The sequence below is a fragment of the Lynx canadensis genome, chromosome D1 (assembly GCF_007474595.2).
Source record: "Lynx canadensis isolate LIC74 chromosome D1, mLynCan4.pri.v2, whole genome shotgun sequence".
Classification (NCBI taxonomy): Eukaryota; Metazoa; Chordata; class Mammalia; order Carnivora; family Felidae; genus Lynx; species Lynx canadensis.
In genome coordinates this window covers 69,860,377-69,877,062 of record NC_044312.2, presented here as the reverse complement: position 1 = coordinate 69,877,062, position 16,686 = coordinate 69,860,377, and the positions used below count along the sequence as shown (strand labels likewise).

The 16,686-nt window shown below is 50.6% G+C and overlaps 1 protein-coding gene across 10 annotated transcripts in view; it reads right to left on the bottom strand.

The window, feature by feature from the left end:
- ARNTL (aryl hydrocarbon receptor nuclear translocator like) overlaps positions 1-16,686 on the bottom strand; it is a 100,222-nt gene that overhangs the window by 9,245 nt on the left and 74,291 nt on the right. For 6 of the 10 annotated variants that reach the window (XM_030330765.1, XM_030330769.1, XM_030330770.1 and 3 more), the window contains 8 exons: positions 15,060-15,139; positions 10,619-10,711; positions 9,360-9,477; positions 6,983-7,132; positions 4,122-4,368; positions 2,505-2,611; positions 1,040-1,190; positions 104-192 (listed from right to left, as the gene is read on the bottom strand). In XM_030330765.1, the coding sequence (XP_030186625.1) occupies positions 104-192; positions 1,040-1,190; positions 2,505-2,611; positions 4,122-4,368; positions 6,983-7,132; positions 9,360-9,477; positions 10,619-10,711; positions 15,060-15,139 (1,035 nt within the window). The remainder of the gene's footprint in view (positions 1-103; positions 193-1,039; positions 1,191-2,504; positions 2,612-4,121; positions 4,369-6,982; positions 7,133-9,359; positions 9,478-10,618; positions 10,712-15,059; positions 15,140-16,686) is intronic. The other 4 variants (XM_030330767.1, XM_030330771.1, XM_030330774.1 and 1 more) reach the window with 1 other exon arrangement.

Genomic DNA, 16,686 nt, shown 5'->3' with positions numbered 1-16,686 from the left:
TAAAATATGGTAGCTGGGGACACCAAATACCTGGGGGGATGGTATGCTGGCCACAAGCAGCTACTCATGGGCAAGCCCCGATGCCCCTGCGGGACATAGTTACCTTCTCCAGAGGGCAGCATGCTGTCCATGCTGTGGGGGGACGCTGTGAGCTGCGGGAAGGTTGGGTCCCCGCCTTCCAGGACGTTGGCTCTGTGAACATCCCAGCAAGAAGGAAACATGAGTCAGGCCTGCTCACAACCGTACAGCTCGCACCTCGGCCAAGGTGTCCAGGGTCCACTGTGGACCTGGACGGGCCAGAAAACGAAGGGTCTGAGTGGCTCAGCAGGTCTCCTCGCTGTCTGAGAACACAAGGGACATCATCCCGGCCTTTGGCCTCACTGCCTGCCTGGGCCTTCCTAGTTTGTGTGGGACACGGTCCAGCAGAGATGGTGACTATGGCAGCCCGCCGCCATAGCTACAAGGCCTCCTCTCTTGCCAGTCTGCAAGGCACCCCGCCCCAGCCCCTCACTCAGCTCTAGCCACAGGCGGGGCTTTGGACACCACGGGGAAAGAGAGGTGTGGTGCAGTCCTTGCCAAGGAAGAGGTCCTTCCCTTCTCACCTAGCAGGCCTTTGAGGCAACGCTCCAGCCGCCAGTGCTCAGGCTACTGGCCTGGTGGGCAGGGATACCCGCCCATCCTCAGCCAAGGCTACTGTGAGCTGGCACCTGTTTGTCACCCCTTCTCCGCACGGCAGTACCCGTGGATGTCCTGTGTGCAGGGCCTTCAGAATTCAAAAGCTAACTGCTTTATTGGGAGGGAAATGTTGCTGTTTCTTGGAGCAATTCCACAAGCCAGGGGCCTGCATGCTACGTGTACTGAAGCGTGTCGTTAACAGAGAATTTTGGCTTCTGCCCATCCTGAGGCTTCACGGGATATGAACAAGGTAGCAGTAAAGGATGTGATGCCGGCTGTCGCCCGTACCCCCCTTGCCCAGGTAAGGAGCCCAAAGCATTGATCTCTGAAGCAAGGGAGCCTCTGATAGAGGAAAAACACTTACAAAACAACAGTGTTGGTTGAGACGATGTATTCTACTTCCTTGGTCCAAGGGTTCATGAAACTGAACCATCGACTCCGCAGCGTGATGAAAGAACCATCTTTGATTTTAAACTTATAGCAATTAGTCGTAATCTTTTCTCTTGTCTGTAAAACTGAAAATGCAAAGAAACCATGAATGTTGTTTCCTCAGACCCATGTATTAAAGTAACCAAATCCTAAGCGCACTCAGGCTCCATGGCATCACTCTTTAATAAGCCAAGGGAGCTGGCACTCGGAGAACAGGCTGTTTCTGAGGGTTTGATTCAGAGCCTTTCGACGGCATTTATGAATTTCTTGCTCGTTTTCAGTGTACGAAATGGAGGCTCTGGGGAATAACTGACTGCGTTATAGACCTCTGACCGGAATCGGCTACGAAGTGAACCAGCAATGAGAAAAAGCCCTGTCCCAAGGGCCCGTGTTCTTTCCCCATCATCAAGCCAGAGGGCAGTACAGCATTTTTAGGACAGCAGAATCCAGGGAGGTCACTCACCTATTCACATTTTACTCTTTTACGTAACAAACATCTTTCGTGTGCCAGGCACCAGAGATAGAAGAGGAGACGGGATGGGACCCCCACCCACAGGACAGGAATGAGACGCAGCTATGCAGAAGAAGAGGTCAAAGCCTTGAGGCAGGAAGAATCCAGCAGTGCCTGAGGAGTGGCAGGGAAGGAGGAGATGTCTCTCTGCAGGCAGGGGTGAGGCGTGAAGCTGAGGAGGTGGGGCAGGGCCAGGAGAGGGAGGGTCTTGAGTGCCTGTCAAGGGTATTTGGCCTTGAGTCTAAAGGCGGGAGGTTTCAGCAAGGATGTGACGGTATGGAGCTCAATCGACTGGGGCATAAATGGGCTAACTGAAAGATGGAAGGTGACTGGGGGCAGAAGGGAACACAGAGGCCTGCTGGATGTCTATCACAGTGGTCAGCTGGGCACAAGGGCTGAGCTCGGGTTGTGGCAGTGGAGGTGCAAAATGGGGCCTCTTTGGAAACGCATGTCTGAGGTGAACGGACAGGATCTGGTGGACAGTGAAGGAACGGGTCAATACTGGTTCCTCTCTCAGGAGGCTAACATGGGGCAGTGCCCTAAGTCAAGAGGAAAATACAGGAGGCACTGCAGGATTTTATGGCAAAGAGAATCAGATCTGTTGGAGCCATACTAAATCTTCACAGGGTCCGTGTAAATTCTCTGGGCAAGAGATGCTTTCTAGAAATTGAACTGTCCTATGTACACAAAAGTGCTAGGCTGTCAGTGGGTTCTCTGTAAGGAGACAAATAGGGCCTGGGAACATCGGCTTCTTCTCTTCGGAGATGTTCTGGCCTGGAGATTCCTAGGCTGGCTGACATCAGTGGGGGCAGATTTCTCTGGAACACTTATGTGGACTAGTGTCGAAGAAGAGGGACGCCTTAAACTTAAGGCCTTTTGTACAGCTTACCTTGCCTATGACATTCTGCGAGATGTCCTATGTCATCTTGGTGAAAATATTCATAACATGATGTGCCTAGAAGTTCTTGCGGTAAATATGCCAAAATAGCTGTTGCCCTAGAATTTTTTTTTTAAAGAAAAAGTTAATTCAGACAATTAGCCTCTCTGCAGCAATGAACCCCACTACCGCTGGTGAGAACAAGGGTCAAAGCTGGCTGGGTTTTCAGAGGGCTTACTACATGGATGTATTTTTGTTGGTGCACCCGAATCTAACCAACGCTACACAAACAGAGGGAAAGGAAGTAGCCTTTCAAAGGGGTCATCATCCCAAGAAAGGAGGCTTAGAAATGATAACTAGTCACATAAAAATGTGGTAGGCAATCTAAACCCCAGTGCAAATTTCCATTTTACTACCCCCTCCTTTTTTTTTTTTTTTTTTTTTTTAAATCAGGATGACCAAACATTAGAAGTTATGGCGGCGGGGGCCATAAGGACCTTGAAAAGTGGTGGTGTCCTTTTCCAACATACAGTGACTATTTCTAATAGCCAGAAAAATTATCTGCCTGTGAATATTCTCAGGGAGGCAGCAGAGAGCAGTGGAAAACACGACGTCTGGGTGCTTAGCTCAGGTCCATTACCACTAAGCTGTGAATTGGAGGTAGCCAGTCTTCAGGCTGGGCCCCAGTTCCTCACCCGTAAAAAAATAAGATTGGACTAGATCGGTGTGGCCAACAGAGCTTACTGCGATGGAAATGTTCTAGATCTGTGCCATTAGCCTCATGTAGCTATTGAATACCTGAAATATGGCTACTGAGCCTGAGGAATTTTTTTTTACTTTTTTTTTTTTTTTTGTAACTTAAATGCAAGTTCGTTAACATACAGGGTAATATTAGTTTCTGGAGTAGAATTCAGTGATTCATCACTTACCTATAACCCCTAGCACCCATCCCAAAAGTGCCCTCCCTAATGCCCACCACCCATTTAGCCCATCCCCCCCCCAACGCCCCTTCGGCACCCCTCAGTTTGTTCTCTGTATTTAAGAGTCTCTTATGGTTTGCCTCCCTCTCTGCTTTTATCTTCTTTTTTTCCTTCCCTTCCCCTATGTTCATCTGTCTTGTTTCTTAAATTTCACATGAGTGAAAGGTCAGTCTTTCCCTGACCTATTTCGTTTAGCGTAACACACTCTAGTGCCATCAAGCCTGAGGAATTTTTAACTTCATTTTGATGAAATTAAATCTTGAACAGCCATATGAGATCACCATAGCCAAGGACTACTCCATCAGACAGCTCAGGACTAGATAATCTTCTCCAAGCCCTACATTCCGGAATTCCAGTCACTGTAGTGGCCCAGGAACAGTCCATACGTTCAGATAGCATATACCATGCCTACTATTTCTCTTCTGGCCATGGACAAACCGCTCTACTTCCCCATCTCTACATGCCAAGGACATTAAAGGGAAACATCTCTGTATTTATGATGATATTCCGAGAGGTCTCAGTTTTTAGCAGAGATCCCCATCACTTCCTTCTCTCTTAGAAAGCCAGCTGATGGCCCAGTCTTCTCTGCTTCACTCAGAGCTGAAAACCTTGTACCATTCTTGTTCAAGGGTAATACACAGACTCTTACCTCTGGTCTACAAAAACAAACTTCCCGTCTATCGCGTGCCGAGACACATATTCCATAGACTTCACCCTGATTTCCCCGTTCACCGGCTGTGGAACCACGTGAGAATGTAGTCGTCCGATTGCGACCAGGCAGCTGAGATTACAGCCCTCGTTGTCTGGTTCACTGTCTTCATCCAGCCCCATCTTTGTGGGCGGCCAGCTCTTCAGATACCCTGTGCTGTGGATGGTGCAGAAGCTCTTTCGATCTGCTAGAAAGCAAAAGCCGTGGTCAGTGTCAGCACAGCGCCCTGTGCGCGGACACAGGCAGCCTTGGGTGGGCTGGGATGCCAGAAGGGAGTCAGAAAAATAAACAGAGCTTTACTCTCCGGAAGTGAGACTCTAGTGGGAGAGGACGACACAGAAATAGACAACTATCATCTGGTGTCATATATGCCGAGCAGGGCCGGTTATGCCAAGGCCGTCCCATATACCAAGGAAGAGGTATCTAAGTCTACTCGGAGAGAGGAGGCTGCCCAGGAAAACAACATAGGAGGTGGATGGATCAAGAAGGATGAGCACTGGCTAAGGGACTAGAATGTGCGGAGGCTGAGAATGTTCCAAGGCACAGAGGTGCACCCTGTACAAGAGACAACAGAGAGCTCTGGGTGGTTCAAAGGGAAAGGGCAAAGCTGAAGCCTGTCTCCAGCTGAAGACACAACACAGACTGAGGGGCAAATTGGGGCAGATTACTGGGGTCTTAGACTATTTGCTAACAAATGTGTTTATGAGATGGGCAGTGGAGAGCTTCTAAAAGTATGTAAGTGGGGAAACAGCAAAAGCAAATCGTGCTTTGGACACCCGAGAAGCAGAATGATCGGTAAACTGGAAGAGACTAAGAACCAGGAGGAAGACAAGCATGCACCAAGAGGTGATGACCACTGGACTCTGGTTCCGCAGTGAGGATGAGGCAGGGAAGGATGTGGGAGAAGTTTCTGAGAACTGCTGAGATTTGGTATGAATATCAAAACGCTTGGTATGAAAGAGAATGAAGAGAACGCCAACAGTTTGGGATTGAATTAGCTGCTGGTGCTATTCGCGGAGCCAGGGAAGAGAGAATACACAGTATGCTTTAGAGAAGAGGGAGAAACGTTTCACTTTGGGACACACGGAAGACGGGACACCTGTGAATTTCATCAACAAATCCTTATGGGGTGTTTCCCAAGCATCAGGTCTGTGCTAGTTACTGGGAAACTGGAAAACCAACCAGACGTGCCATCATGGAGTTTCTAGTCCAATGGGGGAGACAGATTTCAAATAAACAACTATACCAATAAGGGCACAAGTGCAACTGCAAGAACATGCTAGAAAGAAAATCTGTAGGGTGTGACAGGAAGACGTAAGGCGGCCTGAGGGAGTGAGTGGCAGACACTGATGCACATCCCTAAAGGACCAGCTGAGCTATGGGGCTGAAAGAAAGCTGGGGGGGGGGGTGGCATTCCAATCAGAGGGGTCAGTGCGGAAAGACCCTGGATAGAAAAGGGGGGTTGGCATCGAAAGGGAGTCGGCAGAGCTGAACACAGGAGTGCCGGTAGGAGTGGAGGGTGCGTGGTTGTGTTCAGGACTCTCAAATTTTCTTCAAGAGCAGCAGGCAACCCTGCACAGTTTGGAGCAGGAAACCGATGGAAAGACTCGCTTTACAAAGACCATCTTGGGGGCGCCTGAGTGGCTCAGTCGGTTGAGCGTCTGACTCCGGCTCAGGTCGTGATCTCACGATTCGGGAGTTCAAGCCCTGCTCCAGACTCTGTGCTGACAGCTCAGGGCCTAGAGCCTGCTTTGGATCCTCTGTCTCCCTGCCCCTTCCTTGCTCACGCTCTCTCAAAAATAAAAACTTAAAATAAAATTAAAAAAAAGGTCATTTGGGGTACTGTGTGGAGAGATGGAAAGTGTAAGGAGCCTACTTCACTGGACATGGGGAGAGCAGAGAGTGGCCCGGGTCTGAGTGGTACGGTAAACAGGGAGGTAGATAAACATACTTGAGAGAACTTCTGCAGAAGGAATTCATTGTGGCAGGACTTTGTAACTGACCGGATGAAGGGAGGGAGTAAACCCAGCTGAGGGTGCCTCCCCGGCTTCCAGTACGTGCAACTAGATGATGGTGGGGCCATTTACGTCAGGGGAAGCTCACGTGGTCATTTTTACACAGATCAGGTTTGAGATGCCCTTGAGCTATTGGAGCAGGTAGATTTAAGAAGTTAATTTGTGGGTCTGGAGCTCAAACTAAAAACCTGGGCTAGAAATACAAACTTGGAAGTCACTGGCATCTAAGTGGCGCTGTGGGCTAAAGCGGCAGAGGACGTTACCTATGGATCAAGCGCAGATACAAGGGTGGCTCAGGACAGAAGAGGAGCCAGTTAGGAGGAGGGCCTAGAATGGCAGAGGATGGGGGAGACGAGAAGGGTTCGTGGAATCCTAGGGAAGACGACACTTCAAGATGGAAGAAGAATGAAGCGTCCATTGTGTTTCGCAACATGAAGGTCGCTGGCGAATTTAGCCAGAGTATTATGGTGGATTGGCAGTATGCTCAGGAAGCGGCTGGGATTGTGGCTCAGAGAGTTTTTTCTCAACCACATTAGGACAAACAGAGTTTAAACCAAGGAAGCTCTCCCACGAATCTCTGTCATCGTGACACCCACCAGGGCTTTCCAATCTCCTCTGCTCCCCAACGGCCCTACACCCACAGTGGCGGGTGGGGGGGGGGGGATTGTGGCACGCTGGCCGCCGTCCTGGGATCGGCAAGGCACTGAACCAACGCCCCGCTGAGCACTCCAGAGCAGAAAGCCAGCCTGAGCTGTACTGGGATTTTAAAGCGGTGAAATGGGTTACCTTTTTTCTTTGAGCAGGTAGAGGGGAAATCCTTGTCTTCAACCTTTACCGAAGGCCTGTTACACTTCATCCTACAGAAGAAAGAACGTCGTGCTCCAGAACATAATCGAGACGGCCCAGGGGTTATATCTGTCTTAACTGGAAGTCCAGCTGCAAATCAATACACAAAATGTGATAAACCGAGAGTAGTATTGTCTGTCAGGAGGGGGAGTGTGACCTGGAAGAAAGCCTCTTCTTTCCTGCCTCACTGTTTTAGGTGACGGGAGAGTAACATTCCTCAGGACAGTTCAGGCCTTACGAGACGCGTGGGTAAGTGCGGGTCAACTGAAGTGTTTCCAGATCCCCCAGAATGCAGCCACTGGACAAGTGGAGTTGCTCTGGGGACGAAAAGAAGTCTAGCATGGGGCTCCCGTCTGGCAGGAGCTTCCGACGGAGAAGGGAAATGCAAGTTCCCCATGGAAAGAGGAATCATGCCAGGTGATGTAGGATTAGTGCCAAATCAATGGCAGAGACGGTATGTGTTTTCCAGAGAGGGAGCTTGGGCTGGCACTGGAAGGATGGGGAAGATGTGGACACCGGAGTGGGAAAGAGGACGCAGAACGGCCTCAAATTCTCAAGCCTGGCTATATGCCAGAGGCCCCTGGGGGGTTAATCAACATAGGTTCCAGGACCCGGTCTAGATCTGGCTACTGAACACGCGCAATGTGGCTATTCTTTAAGTGTGAACATACACAGGCGTTCAAAGACTATACAAAATAAAAAGGCCTCATTTCGAGTTACTGGGTTAAATTTTAAATCACACGTGTGGCTTATACGTGTGGTTTGCTCCTGTCTCCACTGGCCTATGCTGTTGTGCACCAACTGAACTGGTCTCTGGAGGGGGGAACAGGACTACGATGCTGCCACGACCGCCGGCTACTTGTCCCCAGAACGCGTCTGGGGAAAACGAGCGACCGCTAGAAGAGGGGCCGCCAGGGCTCCCCCTGGGTCTGCCCCCTCCCCCCGCACCTCCCACAGGGCCGCCCTGCCCTGTGATCACCTCCTGAATGCACACAGCCTGGCCCGCCCCCGCCCCTGCTCGTTTCGCTCCACGGCGGGAGCTACACCTCTGTATCCATCCAGAAACGTTTGCCCTGCTCTGTTCCTCTCTTCACCTGGCACACAGTAATTCATCCTTTCAAACCCACCTCAGTCGTCACCTACTCGGGGCTGCCTGTCCTCACGCCCACACGAGAATGAATCATCTATTCCCCAGGCCTGCTACTCCTTCCACGGCGGTACCTGTGCTGCAGGCTGCCGTCTACCTTCTCCTCTCCCTGACTCTATGGTAGGAGCCTTAAAGGCAAGGACCAAACGTCATCATCTTCTTCTCCTCACGTCACTAAAAAATTTGCCAGGCCAGACAGGTAGCAGGGGCTGCGCCGAACTCTTAGGAAGACGACCGCCTTAGTGTCAAGGATGGTTTAAAGATTCCTCTGGAGGTGTCACCCTCCGGGAACGGAAGTGGAGAGTGTGGAAGCAGGAAAGTGGTCGGGCCTGACTGCGCCGACCCACAACATCGCAACACTGACACTGGGCCTGCTACGTGCCAGGAACTGCCCCAAAGGCTTTACACACGTTCGTGTATTTAATCCTCACAACATCCCGATGAAACAGGTACTATTTTGTAGATCAGGAAGCTGAGGCACAGAGAGGTGAAGTAACTTGCTCATGGTCACACAGCTTGGGAAATGGTGGAGCCAGAAAGTGAGCCTAGCACTGTGATTCCAGACTCCATCCTCTTAACTGCTAGAGTCTGCGGCCTCCCACGAGACTGAGACTGACGGGAGGAGAGCTACCGGGCAGGCCTCACACCGGAGGCCCAGGAGGGCTGCGGGAGGGGGAAGCTAGGGTTGGATGGGAGCGGTGGTTCCACTGCTGCAAGAAGGAAGCCGGGGCGGGGCGGGCAACTGATGAGGAACAACCACTTTGGTCAAAGAATCTTCGATTTAAATGTCAAATTTTATCTTAAGAGGCTGCAGGTGCGTAACTCAGGTAAATGGAGGCGATGTTTCCGAGGGGAACAAATCGCACTGGTGTGAGCCCTTTAAACTCAGAAGCATACAGTTGTGAACTTCTAGATTCTTGGGGAGAAAACGATTGAAAATCAGAAAGAATCAAAGTAGCTCTTGTTCCTCTCGGTGAATTTGGACGCTGAGTTGTTTCTCTTTTATGTACGTGCAACAAACCCGAGACAAACACGAAGGAATGTAGATAAGTGCATTTAGCCAGAGACCCAGATAAAGGGCAGAGGAGGGGGGCCAGAGGCCGAGACCACGGGGCACATGCTGCGGTCTGAGTGGCCCCAGGAAGCAGCCGCAGCCTCTCCTGTACTCACTTTTTGCATCTATGAGCCGCTCCCGGGGCGCCGTGTCCGAGGAGGAGAGCTGCTCCTTCACTTTGGCGATATCTTTAGGGTGCAGGTAGTCAAACAAACTCTGGCCAATCAGATCGTTCTGCGGGGAGGAAGCATGAAACCGGCAAGTCAACAGCTCGTGGTGTAGAACTTCCCCAACCAGTGCCGTGCCTTTATTTTGTATTTCTAAGCGTGACAGTTTCAAGCATTTCAAATGTGAGCCCGTACACGTGTCCAATCGCTTTGCCTAGGTATAGACACAGGGAATGAGGCACCGGGAGTTTGGTTGTGTTAACGCAGGAGCAGAGAAGGGCTTACTTATATTTGTAATTATATAAATAGCTCATGCTCCTCCAAGGCAGGAATCTTTCAGCGGAACGCGTTCCCCGTGATTTATTTCTGAGGCCCACGAATGCCCGTGCAGGAACACAGGGCGTGGGTGCTAATTCTAAGCCTTTCCGTTCTGAAACAAGCTGTGTCAGACTATGTGCCGCGACAGCCTCATTCTTTGCGGAGAGGATAAAAACTTCCTTCGTCACTATTCTCTGAGACCAAAAAGAGCAAGACGCTCTGGGGGACCTGAAACATTAATTTCTAATTTATGTGTTATTTTGATTCTTCAGTTACCAGCTTTCCACGCAAACACCAGCATGTGAATGAGTGAGTGGGTGAACAGACGAATGGGTGGGGGAATAAGAACTCCAGGGACAGAAGAGGTGAAAAGCGCTGCTCTAGAAACTTTCGTAAATGTTTATCTTATCTGATCCGAAGAACAAATCATAAAAGGTAGGGGTTATTACAATCATTTTCTCTTAGGGGAAGCCAAGGTTAAGCAGAACTAAAAAAGGGACACCTCATCACACACACAGTGTGGGTGGATTCCCATTTTTTTTATCCTCTGGTATTAGATTATCTGCCTTTCCTTGCTGGGCAGCCCCTCCCCCACTCCCTGCCCCCTTTAGTTACGGGATATTCATTTCATCGCAATAAAGCATAAAGGTGCTGGGGAGATCAGCGTCAAACCCGCCAGTGAGGGAAGCACGGAAATCCTAAAAGCTTTTTCTACATTTAAATTCATTTCTCGGTGAAGAAATTAAGAACTTTCTGGAAGAAGCCTTGGGCTTGGGGGTTACAATACAAGCATTTTACACGACTTGTATATTCTAATTTTTCTGGAAAGGGGGGGTGACCTCTCTGGCGGCTGTGAGGCTGCCCGCCACCTACAGACCCCGGAGCAGTACCTGGCTGTAGTTGAGGATCTTGAAGACAGACTCTGAGACAAAGAGTATCTTCCCTCGGTCACATCCTACGACAAACAAAAATCCATCTGCTGCCTAATCAGGAGAAATGGATAGTCAATTTATCACACTTTAGGAAACACGATCTGTAATCACTCTGATTGCAAATAAGGATTTCTTTGGTACGTAACCAAAGCACGGAACTGCGCTCATCAACCATAAAATTCTCTCCACGGCAGACATATCTCATCTAATGACGACAAGGGGACCGTCCAGCTGAAGTGATTTCTTCAACGCTGAATTCACTTTAAGAATTCTCCTTGGAGAATATGAAGGTCCGGCGAAGTCCTATTTTATTGCTTTAATTGTAACGGTCTGTGCAGAATCACAGACTCTAGGATTGGAAGGAAACTTTAAGATCAAAATCCCCTCTCCAACATCCTGGCCACCATCTGTCCTCAACTTGGACACTTCAACTTACAGAGTGCTGTCTCAACATTTGGGGCGGTGAGAGGTTTGTTTGTTTGTGGTTTTTATGCTGCGGGTCTGGGGAGGCGCTGGGTAACTAGCATTGTTTTTACCCCCACCCCCAAAGGATTCCAACGTACACAGGGTTGAGAACTGCTGCTCTCAAACATCATTCCTCCATCCAGGGCCAGGCTGCTTATATCCCGAGAGAGACAAAAAAGCAAAGCCAAAACTTCCCCCCTACATTCTTTTTACCTCTTCTTTACTTTAAATACAGGTAAAAATCTGAAGTCCCAGTGAAGGCAGGTATGGAGACAAGATGCTGTTTATTGAACTGAAGTAGATAAATACCAAAGTGTCCGAGAGCTCAGGCTCCATGGTGTACATGTGTGTGAATCCTACCCACGAGTCTGCAGCTGGACAACTACCCAGCTCCCACAGGGCTCCCCCCTCCCCACCCCGGGCTGGGGAGGTCACATACCCGCTCCTGTGCTCGCCCCTACAGTTCTGATTCAACATCTTGCTTCGTTCACTAGTCCTTGGTCTGTTCTTTGGCCAACCCTAGAGAAACGCTAGTCCCTGTTCCACAGAAGGGCCTTTGGGGATGCAACTGAGTTCAAAGAACTCAGAAATGAATTCATGTGCCAGAGGCCCAATAATGGCGCATGCACCTGCGCGGAGACGCAAGCAGGAGGGGCCGAATCGCTGCGGCTGAGAACGAGGGAGGCCGCTCAGCCGGACGGGAGCTGCGGGTGGGCTTTGCCTGAGCTGGCCCTCGGTGCTGGCAGGGGAAGACATCGGGGCAGGGGACGACAGTGGAGAGGAAGAGCCTGTCCCAGCCCCATCTGCTGGAAGCCCCATTCTGTCAGAAAATAAGGTATTAATAACTTTGCCTTCCCTGGCAGCCCGTCTCACACCTAGCAAGAGGAGTGCTTTGGGGCTTTTTGTTGAGGAAGTGAGGTGCCACAAAAGGGGCCTGTGACATCCTGGAGGGAACGCTGGGCCTGAAGCCCTGACCCGAGCAAAGTGGGTTTCAGCACCTCCAGGGAGAGAGTGGGCTGCGGAGGCCAGCGTAGGGGAGGCTCAAAACGTTCGGGCTCTCACTTCGCCACCAGGGGAAGGAGCCGGGACCCAGGGGACAGCAGACGAGCAGAGACTAGGAGGAGGCCACCAGCAGGGCCGGGCCATAGGAGGACGAGGGCCGGCTCACTCTCGGGGGAAGGTCAGGGTCAGTTATAGGTGACACAGAAGTCCTGGGGGGTCTGCCTGGTTCTCAAAACATGGGGGGAAGGGTGGAAGATCCGGACGTTACAAACTAATCCGGCTGACCCCTCCCTGACACGCTCTTCCCTGAAGACATCTGAAAGCTCTTAAGAAAGCAGTCGGCTGGATTTGCACTGGTAAGCAAGAGCAGAAGTCCACCTTCTGCCGCCAAACGTGTCAAACCCCAGCTGAGCGGACCCTGCCTTCTGCTGAAGCAAATTCCTGGGACCTGGGCAGGAATTCCTGGAAGGGGCAGGCGTTCTGTGGTACGTCATAGCCACGGACACGTGCCAGGGAGGGGAGCAAGGTTCCAGCGGGGAAGACAGATCAACGCTGATGCCTTTGGGCACAGAGGCACAGGAAAGGCAAGGCCAACACGAAGCATCTAGCTTAAGCAGCACTGAAATCCTCGTCTCACGCCCTGATGACGCGGGCATCGGATACGAAATTTAGAGAAGTTATTAAGCATTCGTCATTACAAAAAGAGCTAATTCATATATACTATATACATAAATACGGAAAAATATATAGATGTGTTATATACAACATGAACTTCACGTGTTTTACATATAGGCGTTCATGTACCTATATATGTACCTGTACCTATATATGTAATTTTTTTTCCTTAAAAACAGCAAATTAGGAGTATGGCAATCAGGGCCAGCCACGTTAATTCGTGGGGCCCAGTCCAGACTGGAAACGCAAGGGCGCTTGTTCAAAAATGAGGGCCTTCCAGATGCCAACAGCAGAGCGCTAAGCCAAGCCCCAGGCCACATGCGGCCGCGTAGGTTATGCACCCGTGAAGCCAGCCCGGTGGTCTCTGCAGAGATGCTGCAGACAAGGTTTACGTCTTCATTCAGCAAGGCCCCCCTGAGAACAAGGACATCCTCATGAAGAAGGATGGACAGAGGCGGGCAGATCTGTGTGTGAGTAACCGTGCCCTGAGGGTGGTGGCCAAAGGGCCACTCCGAACTTGTGGGGACGCCCTGGCCCCCGTCTAATGTGTTTACTCCTGACCTGGATGTACCTGGAATGGTGCCTTTGTTTTAACACAACAGGATCTGTTGTGTTAGTGCATGAAAGACACAGAAGGCAGGCCTAGCAGCTCTATTAAGGCACAAGAGGCTCCAAAGGATCACAGACAATAAACTGCAATGTAGGACCATCCGATAAATAGATTTTGACAGAAATAAAAGAGAGGTTCAAAAGAACTCAGTGCACCTATACGGGATGGAGAACACCTGGCCGAACAAGAATCTACACACGAGACGGGGAGGGACAGTAGTATAGCTTCCCAGAGCGCGGCACTCCTACGATGGCTCTTTGGCAAAGAACGCACCAGAACCACTCCACCCCAAGCCAACCAGACCACAGCTGAAGTTCTGTGCCACCTCTAAAGGAAAATCTAGCCAACGAATGTGGCTCTGCAAAGTGTGTGGCAAATGCTGATGGCGGGCCAGTTCCTAACCCCCGTCTCTCTTGCTGGCCTCCGCCACGGAGACTGGACAAATCTAAATCCTTGGCCTGAAGCTAGGGGTGATCAGGTAACATCTCCTGGAGAAGCTGACATCTACTATGAAGCTTTCAGGAAGGCGTATCCTTTCTCAATAGGAGGGACAGCTGGCCTGGACCCTCCCCTGCCCCTGGTTTCTGGCTAGTGGCCCCGCTGAGGAAACAAGCCGTACGCTGGGTCAGCAGGGCTGTCCGAGAAGACAGAAAGAGCCTGATCCGTCTGCCCTCGTTGAACCACTGCGCAAACCCCTCGTGGCCCCACCGCAGGACCAGCTACGTTTGAGAATCGCAACCCTGTTTGTTCATTAGGTCGTCTGTTCCTTGCAGCGGAAAGCTTTCCAATTCAGACAACCTATCAGGAGGGGACAGATAGAGAACGCTGGAGTGAACACAGACCAGATGCACAGAGGACCGGAAGGCAAAGTAGAGCCGGAAACGAGGGTGACGACGGAGTAGCCTGTATCCTAAGGCTTGGCAAACGCCTGCTCAAAGAAACGGGCCCAGATGCTTGCTAAGGCCTGACGGCAAGGCCCACCCTGGCTGTGGGGGGTGGGAGGCTGCTATCGCTCCCAGTGAGATTTTTCTAGTTTCCTTTTTACAGTTTGCAAGAGGACGTGTTTCCGAATCCAGTTTGTTTCTCTTCAGTTTCCAAGTGGATCTCACTCTCGCCAGAGGCAGACCTAATGTTGCACGGCGCCACCTCAATGGCCTCTCTGCAGAGACGAGCAAGATGAAGCAAGCGCTTCAGTCAAGAGGGGAAAGCCTCACCTCCCCCATTTCTTCTTCTCCTCAGGCAGAGGAGTCTCTGGAAGCCCTGTTGCTTTGACGGGATGCTGGCGTAAAGATGTACGCGGAGGCTTTGTGTTAGCGGTTAAGTGAGGAGAAGGGAAATTCTCCGTTGTTATCAGTCTCCGCCCCTTTCTAAAACCTTCACTCAGGAATGGGATGCTTAACCACCCATTTTTAACAAAACCCTGCCTCCTCTGAGGCACAGGTAGCCCGGGCCTTCAAGCTTTCTCTAAGCAACGGTAGAAAGGGAGGAGAAAGACCCCAGGGAAGGAATGTGAAGACCATCCAGACAGACAGAGGCGGAGACGAAGTGGGCCTCCAAAGGTGTTCAGACATCAAATTCCCACACGTGGGTACCTCACTCAGAAATGTGTCAAAGTGTGGACAAAACCATCGCCTCACTGCAACATACCCTGAGAATGAGGTGTTTCAATTCATCATCTGACAGAAAAGTTGGTTTGTAGTTCGCTTCTGTGTATGGATTGGTGGCACCTGAGGGAGGGGGAAAAAAAAAAAAAGAAAGAGAAAGAGTTGGTACCCTTTCTACTCAGGTGATGTCTCGTTCCACGTCACTGCCTCCAACCTTCCGGATGTGGCCAAGTCCCTACCACCCGGGACTGCAATCTTCTCTTCTTTCTCCTCAACAGACACAGGGGGCTAGAGGGGGCTTCAGACAGAACCCACCATTGCCCATGGGGGACCTGACGAGTTTGCTCTGGTCACTGTACGGGAGCGAGCCAAGAGGTAACAGACGAAGTAAAAATCTGTTTCCACGAGAGAAGGCAGCTCTGGAAACCAACCCGCAGAGGCTCCCGGAAGGGTCCCCTCCTCCCAGGATCTACATTAAACGGGTTGTCTAGCAGTCCCTCAAATCCACGCTCCCAGCCTGCCTGGGAAATCATCCAGTCTGCCAGGCCCTGACTAAGTGAATACATTGTAGAAGGCATCTAGTGGGAGTTCTTCATCAGGGTGAGGCAACAGAGCTTGGCACTCCTTCCGTGAGCCACGCTGGCTCCTCTAGCACGGAAAGGGGACATTTAAAAGGCCATCAGTCTGGCATCTTACAGAACAAGGCCAGCAGCGAAGGACCTGGAATCTGCAGAATGGTTAGAACAGCAAAGCAATAAAATGGAAAAGATCCGTAACCATTCAAAGTACCGTAGTGAAGGAGGGAGACAGGATGGGTCTGGGATTTTCAGATCAACCCACAAGGCACATACAGAGCCACATCCCTGTTCTTTATGGTAACTCGACATTTGTCACTCATTTCCTTCCGCTTTAATAAGACTTAGCTTCTAGTAATCGAATCTCTATCATCTTCACTAATAGGAAGCTTTAGATGCCATTCTCACAGTACAGGACATAACATGGCCATGTCTGGATAACACTCAGAAGTCAGACAAAACCGACCACTTCTTATTTCTGGTGGCTTTGTGGAAACAAAGACTCAAGTCTTTTACCACGCAGGTCACAGGTCTGACTAAGCACCCGCTTTCAAATTTCCTCGGACGGTCCAAGACTGGCTATGGAAAATGCCAGGAACAGCATTTGCTGAAGTTGCCCGATACACCGCAGATTCCTCCTGTGGTTTGGGTAAGTCACTTCCACATTTCTGCCTGTTTTCTCACCCGCCCCACATTCAGAGAAGAAGGAAAATTCTGCCTCCCTCACAAAGAGTCTATCTGGCTTGGGAAAATTCCAGGAATATGAAAATATCATCAGTGTTCATCCCTGACAGTAAAACGCAGCAAGAACCATCAACCAGTGACTCACTCTTTAGAGGAGCCATGAATTCTCCTCTTCAAAACGGAAACAGACTTTTCTGTGTCACACTGTATGGGTGGGGTCCAGGCACACACATATGCCAAATGGACATCAGCAGTGTCCTCTTTGACGTGCGTGTAGCCTGATTATCATGTATACATGCAGACACGTGCACAGAGCACAGCCTCTACCCGTCACGTCTATTGCTGGAAATTACACGCCTGTTACTCAAGGCTACACATTGGCCAACGACTGACAGTGCCTTGGGGACTCGG